This window comes from Rhipicephalus sanguineus, chromosome 2 (assembly GCF_013339695.2).
Source record: "Rhipicephalus sanguineus isolate Rsan-2018 chromosome 2, BIME_Rsan_1.4, whole genome shotgun sequence".
NCBI classification, from domain to species: domain Eukaryota; kingdom Metazoa; phylum Arthropoda; class Arachnida; order Ixodida; family Ixodidae; genus Rhipicephalus; species Rhipicephalus sanguineus.
In genome coordinates this window covers 54,376,157-54,388,486 of record NC_051177.1, presented here as the reverse complement: position 1 = coordinate 54,388,486, position 12,330 = coordinate 54,376,157, and the positions used below count along the sequence as shown (strand labels likewise).

General features: G+C 46.2%; 1 protein-coding gene across 1 annotated transcript in view; it reads left to right on the top strand.

Moving 5' to 3' along the window:
* LOC119382972 (uncharacterized) overlaps positions 1–12,330 on the top strand; it is a 34,434-nt gene that overhangs the window by 13,866 nt on the left and 8,238 nt on the right. The window contains exons 8-12 of the mRNA XM_037650912.2: positions 464–636; positions 2,690–2,884; positions 5,700–5,943; positions 6,619–6,831; positions 11,728–11,793. Of these exons, the coding sequence (XP_037506840.2) occupies positions 464–636; positions 2,690–2,884; positions 5,700–5,943; positions 6,619–6,831; positions 11,728–11,793 (891 nt within the window). The remainder of the gene's footprint in view (positions 1–463; positions 637–2,689; positions 2,885–5,699; positions 5,944–6,618; positions 6,832–11,727; positions 11,794–12,330) is intronic.

Sequence of the window (12,330 nt, the reverse complement as noted above, 5' to 3'; positions counted from 1 at the left end):
TTTAAAATGTTTTATTCGTACTTCGGCCACACTGGCTCAACGAAACTTCCTGAAACTTGGTATGCTAAGTCTCTGGCCGCCTCAGAAAGCAATGTACTTCATATTTACCGATTAAGAACTACGTCGGCACTAGCAGACACCGTCAAAATCTATGACGTCACGGCGTTTGGTGCGGGAATTTCAAGGCGGCGTCACCATCCGCATTTTCTTTTTTCTCATTTTCTCGCTTACCAAGAGTCTTCTCGCGGTAAGCGCGTTGTTTTTGATATTGTGAAAGAGTAATTTACTACTATGAGAAAAATCGTCTTTCTCTGTAGTGTCCCTGTAGTTTCCCTGTAGTGCGCACACTAAGGGTTCATTTTACCTTTATTGAGCAATATTGTTCCTAAAGTTCAAGCATATAGTGGCGGCGACACCTCCGATGGCCAATGTATAAGAAGCGCTACGTGCATACCGTGTGCAGGAGGACGGCTGCAGACGGTTCTCCAGGAGGCCATGATACCGTTGGTGGACAATCCGACTTGCGAACGTGCCTACACGAAGCTGAACTCGTTCGAGACCAAGTTCCCCCGTGGCATCAACGGAGACTTCCTCTGTGCCGGGAACATCACAGACGGTGGTGTCGACGCCTGCCAGGTATACACATACTCTGCTAGCTGTATCTTGCTCACTCTCTGAAACAGTGCGATCGCCAAATAGGTTCGCACCCATTAAAGGGGCCCTGCAACACCTTTCTTAGTTATATTGGAATAGTCTCATTATTGACGTATGACTCTTCACGAGTCATATGCCGCAAAAATTTTTCGAATCCGTCAAGTCTAAGTGGTGTTACCAAATTATAGAGATCACGTTCCGCAGCTTTCTCCCTCAACTCAACGCCGCGAGCGCGCGGAGATCTAGGCAGCGAGTCGAGGGAGGGAGCGCAGACGAGCGAGGCTCCGCCCAAGAGCGCCGGCGGAAATTTTTTCTTCATTTTTTTCTCTCTGACGTCTGGGCGCAACCACGTGGTCTGTGCCGCCACTTCCGGTCGGCTTGCGTCGTTCTCGTCGAGCGGAGCCGTATCGCGCGTGCTTGAAAACTGCGCGTCGGTTTGGTAATGTTGGGTGTGCACCTCGAACGCCGTAGTGTTTTCATCGCTTTGCCAACCATGGAAGCAAACCTGCGCGCTCGTTTGGAACGAATGACAGCTGAGATCGGTTTCGGCCCATACTCCGATACACCGCCTCGTAAGACGGCACTGGCAGACGACCCCGAAGCGCCGCCATTACCGGACGCCAGCATTGTTATCGGAGACATGCTGCACGGCTGCCTCGGTCGGTCGTGAGAACGTGCCGACGATGCAGTTCCCAGCTGACGAGGCAACACTCGAACGGCTGCCACTCTCAACGGCAACCGGCGATGGTCAAAAGCACAGAAATATTCACGTTTTCGGCACTGCGCATGGCGAAGAAAACGGAACCACGCAACTACGAGCAGACGAGCTGTCGGTGAGACCGGAAGTGCTAATATTAATGTTTGTTCGGTGTTTTTGACGCGATAACAGAATATAAACATACATATTATCTACTTATTGAACTCAAAATTAACAACGAAAGTAATAATGAGGGTGTTATCGTGATTATAACATCAGCCAATGGTGGAACTGCCGACAATCGCGTCATATTTTGCAGACTAATACATCATTTGTCGAGAGAAGAGGGAGCGATTTTCAGCTGACTTTGAGAATTTATAGTAAATTCCAGGCCGTGCGCATCGCTATAATATTTGGCTCGCGTGTTCTCGGGAGCCTCGACTACCGATCGGCAGCGCTTTTTGAGCATGCTCGAAAAGTGTTGCAGGGCCCCTTTAAAGAAAACTATCCACGAATTTTTTTTACAGCGAAATATCTTATGAGATCACAACAACAGCCGATTTTAGTGGCGTAGTTGTCCGTCGCCGCCACCGCTGATGTCTGTAGCCGCCATCGCGCTGAATGAGAAAAAATATCCAAGATCTAGTGGGACTTGAACTCAGGCACACTGCGTGGAAGTTTAGCGTTCTACCACTGGCACGCCGGTACTTCAATATCCCTCGCAAAAAGACTTTATACATTCAGTAAAGTGAAAAGTTGGGCGAGTTGGTATTTGTTCATGATGACTGAGGGGCGCAAGAAAATGGCGCACAACGAAAATACATTATACATTCGTCATGTCGGGCAAGGAAACACGTTAACGGATGTAATGTGGCGCTGCAAAAGAGTAAAATAGCCAGGCGTCACACAATGCGAATGCGTGACGAGTGGGTGGTTTAAAGCTTCCCAACCGTTACAAAGGGCTCAGCCATAATTATTCATCGTCATCAGTCGCAGCTAGAGCGTGTTCCGAGGGACCATAATAAAGTTTTCCCGTCCATCAGCGGGAGCATCAACTGAGTGCGCATAATGCCTTACAGACGCGTAGTGGGTACCTCGCTTCTCCGCAGGATGGTGAATAATGGCACAGTGGGTACTTCCTTACTTCGCAAAATTATGATTTATGGCGTAGTGGGTACCTTGCAACTGTATACTTGTACTATTCGCCCCGAGAGAGTTTACAACGGGCTCCAGGAAGACTGCTCCTTTAGCTTTCGCTGTGACTGCTGCGCATTCCGCGCGTCCTGACGTTTTTACGGTACAACTGTGTTCATTATTTCTATTATTTTTCCATTGCAGCAAGATTCTGGTGGACCGCTGGTGACGAACTCAACCCGGGACGGACGGAACTTCTTCGAAACCATCGGCATCGTCTCGTTCGGCGTTGGCTGCGGATCCGCCGCTTACCCTGGCGTCTACACGAGAGTCTCGAAATACGTCGACTGGATACTCAACGTCATGGCAGACGCAATACCGGACGAGCAAATATACACATAATTTAATAAAACCGAAGCCCCCGCTTGCTGTACATAGGAAAATAATGTTATGCTGTTTCTTTTTTATGTCCTCCTCAGCCTTTCAGCACAGCAGGTCCGTGCTCCAACCAATTTACCACAAACGCAACCAAAGTGCTATGGGTTTGGGGTTTATTTACAGAAGGCTTGGATGGCGAGACCGCACAGAACGAAGCTGCCGATGAAGATGATGAAATGAGAGATCTTCTTCCAACCTCCACTCTTTTATTACCTCTTCACAGTCCGGCACATACACGGTGTAATACTTCCCCCCTCGCAGACGAAGCGCACCGCGCGCTTTTTGCATCATAACGCCGACTAAAAGGTTTTAGGCGAGCCACATGGGTGACCTCTCTTGGTAGATCGTCTCCCACTAGCTGTCAGTCGTGCTATTCTATAGTCCACTGCACTGAGCCGGTCATGGACAACAACTGGGCCAGTGTAGTGGGCGAGGGGCTTTTGGCACAAGCGGAGGATTCGGAGGATGTAATTGGAATTACATCCTCCGAAGAAGGTTGGACCGCCAACCGAAACTGTTAGGATAAAATAAATATTTGTTTTGTTTCCTATATTGTAGTGCGAAGTTTTTCACTATATATATACATATATATATATATATATATATATATATATATATATATATATATATATATATATATATATATATATATATATATTGCCACGCCCGCTGATTCTTTTATTTTGATGTGTTCGAGTTTGACCAGCAAGGACGGTTATCAACGCTCGACACTGGCCGCGAAGCAGTGTTCGAGAAGCTTCACGATTTTAGTAGATCGTTTAGTAGATCGTTTTTAGTAGATTGCGCGCCGCACGCGAATGTTCCAGCTTTGTCGAGAGATAACGCCGCCACCAGCGATATTGCTGGAAAGTTCCATAGCGCCTGTATAAAAGCGGACGCGCTTGACCGCTTGTCAGTTGATCGACGGACGACGCCCTGTTCGCCGCTATCATTGTACAGCGTGTATTGCTGTAGTTCTAGTTCTCAGTTTCTCGGCCACAAGTTCGGCCAAATAAACAGTTTCATCTCGGACGTGCTGACTGTTGTGTTCGTCGACGTCACGACCACGTGACAATATATATATATATATATATATATATATATATATATATATATATATATATATATATATAATGCTCCCGTATTACAAAATTAAATACGGGTCGGTCTGTTAACCAAAGAATATTGGAACATAATGGATCGGTAACCCGAGGCTCACCACCTAATCTATCTTTACATTGTCGACGAGGGTGTAAGTGCACGCCAAAATTCGATGAAAGCGCGATTTAGTACCGACACAGGAATGAAACACGTTTAATGATTGAGGCCTGTCATATAGATAATAGAAGTAGCGCATGCATGAGCCAACGATCGATCAAACTGCATAAAAAAGAAACCAAGTGTCTGAATAGTTATCTCTCACGTAGACCACCACGCGTGCCAGATTGCATGGGCATGTGCAGATAATTTTTCGTGCCTTCTTTCATTTCCGCCGTTGTGCGCCTTTTCAGTTGTTAGTCGGCGTTTTTGGTGTCTTGACTTCTCTCTTGTGTCCGTGTTTGCACGCCCTGTCTCTTTAACATGTTCTTTAGAACAAAGCGACTGTAGGACAACACGCCCTTTATGTGAGCGGATATATCGGCCGACATAGCGATTCCGGACGTTCGAAGGGATCACTGGCTAAGGGATATATTAACCTGTTTTATCCACAACACGCTTTTTGCTCTTCTCGCTTGATGAAATCGTGCAAACCAGTAAATCGCGTTATATAAACGATTCGACTCAAAATGGTGCACGCCTCGAGATAGTGGTCTAGTGGTTATGGCGCTTCACTGCTGATCCTAAAGTCGCGGGATCGAATCCCTGCAGCGGCGGCTGTATTTTCGATGGAGGCGAAAATGTTTGAGCCCCGTGTACTTAGATTTAGGTGCACGTTAAAGAACCCCAGGTGGTCGAAATTTCTGGAGCCCTCCAATACGGCGTCCCTCATAATCATATTGTGGTTTTGGGACGTTAAACTCCAACAATTATTATTATTATTCAAAATGGTGCACCCATTTCGGGGATATATGACTGTGTTTTAACGTGTCATAACGTCCAATAAAAATAGGCAAATAATTCGTATCACTGAAACGTGCAACAGACATAAGGATGAAGAGCTCGACCCTAGAAAACTTGGCTCACAGATAATATTTCACAAAACAAAAGAGGGGGAACGAGAGTACTTTGAGTGCACCATGTAACGTGCCGTGATATACAATGTGCACTAGTTTCCCGGACCAGATTGCACGCCTAATATGTCTCATTCCTGAAAATTGCGAAACGTTGTGCAAATGAAATGTGCCGACAACGTCTGCAGCACACGCTGCCTTCTTGGCAAATTTCCTTTAATTGCTACGTAGATTCTTTCGTAATCACTATACTGCTACATGACCCCGCTTACATTACGAACCCCCAAGCCACGTTCAGCCTCATATTTCTACCGAGGTTACATCCGAGGACGACACCCTCGATCGTTAGTGACGTTAACAAAATGCTCTAAACGCGTCCACAAGTGCACTCATTCGTCGAAAGGTGTCGCCTGTTACTTTCGAGGCAGGCGAAGCAGATTGGGTAAGATGGGGTAAGAAGGGGCTCGTGACGCGAGGAAGTGGAAAGGAGGAGGCTCTTCCCGGTGCTTGATTACAGGGGCAAATCGTGAGCGCGTCAAAGTAGACGATCTGTTGCTGCTGCCTTGTTGTGCAAGGCCGCGCGCGCGCCTGCGGCCACGAAGTAGCGTCGAGCGTGCGTGGTTGCGGTTGCTCGGAGGGAAACCGTGAACGTTGCTGGTGGTGGTTGTTTAGACGCGGGCAGGCCGCACCTCTGTGTGTGTTCGGAACTGGATGAAACGGCAAGAGGAAACGGTGGAGACGCGATGCATACTGCGGCCTGGAGGATGCGGCGGCGAACCTTTTCCACTGTTTCGCTGATCGTCCTCCTCTCCCACTTGTTCCTGCACCAGGAGGCGGAAGCCGCCAGAGGTAAATGCGTTGATCGCTGCGCGTCTGATGTGACCGTGTGGCTTTGGTTTAGTCGGTATTACAAGTCACAAACTATTCACAATCGGAAACCTCTGAACGTGCTTGAGTGCAGTGCAGAGCGAACTCAATACAAAGAGAATGCTCAGTCAAACTCAAATACGCTTGACTTCAACTATAGATGCTCTCCCTATACGATTCAAACTAGGCGACTTCACTGCCTGTGATATTGGTGTAGCATGCTGTATAAAAGGTCATAATGGAAGCCTGATGGAGTTTTCACTGACAGTTATGTATTCTTCTAGTTCCCATTTCATCTTTATTATAATTTTATATGATAGTCTTTGAGTCCTATTTTAATACCCCCCCCCCTCCCGCTTCCCACTTATAGCCATGAAAGTGGCGTTCATTAGGTGAGCCGATAAACAGCTTTTGCATACCATCGTAAATCTCAGTATTTGTCGCACAGTCAAAAGGTCTACAAAATATATAGCAGTGGCTTTATTAACGGATCGCACCAACGGACATCGGGGCCCAAAGGCGAGCTTGCCCAACGCCGCAGAGTCCTTACGTCACTTCGACTCAACTCGATTAATCCTATATATTGCTGACGTTCGTCAAGTTAACCCTCCATTTTCTCTCGTTTCTAACACACCTCACATACTTCCGCTTGCACAGGAAACAGGGGTGGTGCGTGCCGCGCGAGGCACCCGACGCGCAACTTCGAGCTGACTGACGGTCGCTGCATGCCGCTACACCAGTGCCTGCAGTCTCTGAGGGACGTGGGTCGACTCAAGTTCCCCATCTTCTGCGGCGTCGACATCCTGCTGCCCATCGTGTGCTGTCCCCAGAGGCAGCGTCCGCCCACGCCCGCGACGACGGCGACTCCTGGTAAGGAAGCCGCCACTGTGATCGAATGCGGTGTAACGGGCAAGACCACGCTTGGCCATTTCAACCCTTTGAAGAACCCGCTAACAGAAAAAAAAGGTCATCCAGTTCTATGTCGTGAAAACCGGCACGGAACTAGTTGACAGCGACGTAACAGTGACGTAACACGGCGTGACAGTGCAGCTGTGAGCGCGCGAGTGTATGTTATTGGCTAGCCGCCGCTAAATTTGAAATACCCGCGAATAAACATTTCTAGCATCAACATGATTATCATCTAGCATTATCATCTTCATCATCATCATTCCTTTTTATTTATTATTTATTCACTGCCCCCCCCCCCCCCCCCCCGTTCACGTGACCTGCGGGACGCCTATTACTACTACAACAACGACGGCACAGGGTAGACTAAGACCCGCTTCGGTGTAAAAACTCACGGCAGAAATTGACGTGTCAGCTATCATTGCTAGTGCGACTGACATAAGCAGCGACTCTACGACACTCTGTCAGCGTTGTAAAAAACGCGCCAAGCGTGTGAACGCGATGATTTGCACGAAGGAAATTAAAAATTATTGATGAAACAATCGGCGTTGTGGAAAATTTACGAAGCGTCTGAATGCGCCTGCTTGCACGCAAGACGTTCTTAGAGGCGGTATACTTTGCCCGATGGGGAATCCCCTTTGTCGTATAGTGGTAAGAGCATAAAGATTTTGAGCTGGAGCCCCAGAGTTCAAATCCGGCCATCTGAATACTTTGAACATATTAATTTTCGTATATCCTGTGTACATATGTCCTGCACTGACGTCACTCGTCTGCATGTGACATCACACTTGAAGGTGGATAATCCACTCGTCCGGAATCCCATGGGCTATCCAAAAGGAATGTTATTTACATTTAAGCATCTAAGTGAATTCGTATAGAGTTATGCCGAACACATCACGTTTAGACTTAACTGTCCCCAAAAGTTATGTTTACATTGTATATACGAACAGTGCTTCACTTGTTCAGGCAACGCCTCCTCTAGAAGAGCGGCTGGTTCAGGTGTTCTGCGACCGTCTGCTCATGATATTAACTAGTTTGAGAACGAGGCAATTACAGCGGTTACGCCCGACCTGAGACGGCATTTCACGTATATGAGGAGTTTCTTTAAGTTTTAAAGTTTAAGTGCGAGTGCATTTCTTTTAGCGAAAGAAAATCCGGTAAATATATTTGCACATACGCTGAAGGTCCTCTTAAAAATAAGTTACTTGTAAAGCAGCGGATATATATACGGATTTCGCACAACAGTGCACCTATGTGATTGTCCCTGTTACTAGTATGCAATAAAGTCAATTTGATATGAAAGTAAGTCAAAAACTCGCTATATCGAAGGGAAAGCTCTGCGAAACCCAAAGCCATGCACACCAATAATAAAAAAAGAAGAAATAACAACAATAAAATTTTATAGCTTTCCGTTAAGACGATCCGAATATGCTTTTATAAATGAGCCAGACTCCTTTTTTCTTGCTCATTGGCCACGTTTTCGTACACCACAGATTATTTTTGTTCAGAAGCAGCTAGACCGGATAAACGTGAAGATTCGAGATGTGCCTGCAGCAAATGTGTCCAATCAGAATCTTAAGATAGAATTCGATGAGATTTTCCCCTCTAAGCCTAAATTTCAATAATACAGGGTGTTAAATAGTCGGCTGCAAGATTATCTTACACACGCGAAAACAAAAAATATAGTAGCCACAGATGCTTCAGTAATTGACGAAAAGGCAGGCGTAGGTATTTACTCCCCTTTGCTTGGCTGGTCATTTTCATTAAGACTGCCGGACTTCACCCCTGTGTTTGAAGCGGAACTCTCGGCAATTATACTGGCGCTGCGAAAACTAGATTTGAACGACCATTGCGCAATAATAATAACAGATTCCTTGTCAGTATGTACATCTCTAACAATGTCATCAAAATCAATTGCCTTAAAAACGCTCCTTACGCTAGTGCCTCCACAGTTGAAAATTTTGAAATTATTATGGGTACCTGGCCATTGTGGATTAGAAATAAATGAAATGGCCGACACACTAGCGAGAGCGGCATTGAACGGTCCAATAATTTCGGTCCTCCCTGTAGTAGCCAGCATAACTGCGATTAGGTATAGGAAATTTTCCCTTCGAGCAGACGCCATAGAATCAATAACTTCATGGATAGAATTTAGACATTTAAAATTTCCATGGAAAAGTCAGTGGTGTCAAACTAGACAATTAGAAGTATTATTAACTAGATTACGATGCCGAGTGCCCCCGTTGAATCTATTTGCACACAGGGCTGGTCTGGTGATATCTCCCCTCTGTCACTTTTGTTCAGAAATCGAATCGATAGAGCATTATTTTTATCGTGTCGCCGCTATATATTACAAAGAAAAAGACTTCTTGAAACTCATTGTGCTAAGCTGGGGATAATTTTAACAATAGACGCTATTCTCACCTTCGGTGCTTCGGATTTGGGCGTCAGCCACAGGAATGTTTTTGATGCCGTAATTGCTTTCCTTCAGGAAACAAAACGAATGTGTTTTTAAGTTCTTAAATGCAAACCTGTTCCGATAATAGCAATGAATCAATAAGAAAAAAAATCAATAAAAAAGAAGACGTTCGGTACCACAGTAATTTCATTATTCTAATTTCTAGTTAGGATGAGAAGTCTGGGCTGAATGTAGAAATAATTATTGCACTAGTTCTTTTTATGTGTGCTTGTCTTTTGTGTTAACTTAGTAGTTTTAAATCTTCATATCTACAATTCTTGGCCAATCCCCCAGAGTGGGTATGAGCCATGTGTAGAGGAACATCATCATCATCATCATCAAATCAAAATAAAAATTTTATTCGCAAAGATTCCTAGGCCGAATTCACAAAGCTTTTCGTTCGTGCTTTTCAACACAGCATGGTCGCATTTCGTGATATGGCCAGCATCAGAATTAGCTAAGATTTGTTCTTGGCACACACACATACAACCACGCACATTTCGTACTTTGCACGTTTACATACACGCACGCACCCAAACAAGCGTGTGTACACCGCGTACACAAATTTCTAACAACGTACTCCTTATTACGTCTCTACGGCTTGCTTGGCTACGGGGTTGCAATGAAAGCTCCACTGATGTCCACACCGAAATTTGATACCAGCAAGTGCGGCGATTAGAGTGTCGCGATAAGACACGTGCTCAAAAGTCGGGCTTGTTTTTCTCAGTTACTCTTGCAGGGCTTGCGTGTGGGAAAACACGCAGAAGAGATTTCGAAGTGGAAAAAATGTCAACATGCTTCTCTCTCTTTTTTTTGTATATACAGCCCAATGAGACCAAGAGACAATGAAGCCAAGGAAAACATATAGGGGACATTATCCGTACTATTTGACTCTAGTGAAGTTAATTATGATATCATCATAATCATCATCATCATCAGCCTGTCTACGCCCACTGCCGGGCAAAGGCCTCTCCCATGTTCCGCCAATCAACCCGGTTCTGTGCTTTCTGCTGCCACGTTATACCTACAAACTTCTTAATCTCATCTACCCACCTAATTTTCTATCTCCCCTTCACGCGTTTGACATCTCTTGGAATCCAGTCAGTTACCCTTAATGACCACCGGTTATCCTGCCGACGTGCTACGTGCCCGGCCCATATCCATTTCTTCTTGATTTCAACTATGATATCCTTAACCTCCGTTTGTTCTCTGACCCACTCTGCTCTCTTCCTGTCTCTTAAGGTTACACCTATCATTTTCCTTTCCATCGCTCGCTGCGTCGTCCTCAATTTAAGGTGAACCCTCTTTGTAAGTCTCCAGGTTTCTGCTCCGTAGGTAAGTACCGGCATAAGCGTGCGCAGGGTTCCCCTTCAGGGGGGCGAAGGTTCGACGCAGCGCCCCCCTCCCTATTATGTCAATGTATGCGGCTGCCTTTGCGCCCCTCTTCTCGCCCCCCCCTACAATGTATAGGGCTGACTTTGCGCCCCCCCCTTCTCGCCCCCTTGCCCCCCCCCCCCCCCCCCCTGCGCACGCCTATGAGTACCGGCAAGATGCAGCTGTTATATACCTTCCTCTTGAGGGATAGTGGTAGACTACCATTCATGATTTGATAATGCTTGCCGAATGAGCCCCATCCCATCCTTATTCGTCTAGTTATTTCACTCTCATGGTTCGGCTCCGTGGTTAATACCTGTCCTAATTAGACCTACTCCTTTACAACTTCCAGTGTCTCGCCCCCTATCGCAAAGCGCTACACGTGAATAAATTGTTTAATTTCTCTACTTGTTGGAACTGCCCATCCAACAAGTGGACGCGTAACTCGCGCGCTCACGTGACATTTTCTGTACTTCACGAGTCACAACGGGGCCTCAAAGCATGATATAAATAGGCTCTCGCCTAAGCAAAGTTTCATGGCTTGTGGAAGAGATTGGGGTTTCTATAAAGGACGAATTGCGAGGACTATACTGCCTTGTAGAGATGCGGAAATAATTAAAGCAAGAGGACTGTCAGTTCTTACCAAAGTGATTCGTGGGGAACTCGGAAAAGAACAAAAAATCTGCCCTGGAAGCATACGAGATTCTTGCATCCTCACTAAGAGACCGAGCTAACTGCTTAAACGAAAGGCAAAAACAGCCATTGAAGGCGATCTTGAGATGTGATACGAACGACTGTTCGCTTCACTATTTCGTTAGCTGTAGGTTACCTAAGTGTTGCAAACAATGCCTAGCAACTCACGCTGAGCGCTTTCGCCATTGTCGTACATCAGCAAGATCTGCGTCCATTTCTTTATAGTAGAGTGGGTTGTGACGTCACCTTTAGCGTTCAAAGGAAAAAAGAAATATACGCGAATACACGCGGCCGCTTCTTGGTGTATAAGCGCTCTATTTTTATGGTGTGCGCAGTGACACGTCCACCGGCGGTGCCAACACCGGACCGTTCTGCAGCATTTGTCGGAGGACCACCACAAGGTAGCGTATAAGAGCCGCTTGCTTTCTCTACTTTACGAGGGCGCTGATCGAATGCATGCCTTTGCAATTGCGCCACGTAGTATACAGTACAAGAACAGTGGCAATGGCGTTCTAATTAATAACGGGCAGTACTGTCGATTTAGCAAAAGCCTTTGATGAGCTCAGGCTTAGTCGAATCGTGATCGAAGCAGAATTCCCGAGGTAAACCTGCCTCATATGAGATGATTGCGGGAAAAAAAAGGGGGGGGGTGTATGAGGGAGGCAGAGGAAAGCGTAGGGGAACCAGGGTCCTTTAGCGGTGCCGGTGCCGGTTTACCGTACAGTTAATACGGAAATACCCTACCGCCGTGGTCGGCACGTAGCTTCTTCTTCTTCTTTTTTTTTTTTTAGTCTGCAAGACCTCTATTAGCCACTTTGATTATATCATCACGTTGCCGCACGCAGTGAACAACTCGCGCGGGTAAAAAGCTTTTTAAAAAGCTGCATGCTGACCCCGTAAGTACGGTAAACCGCCGTGCTAAATAACTCTCTTAACTG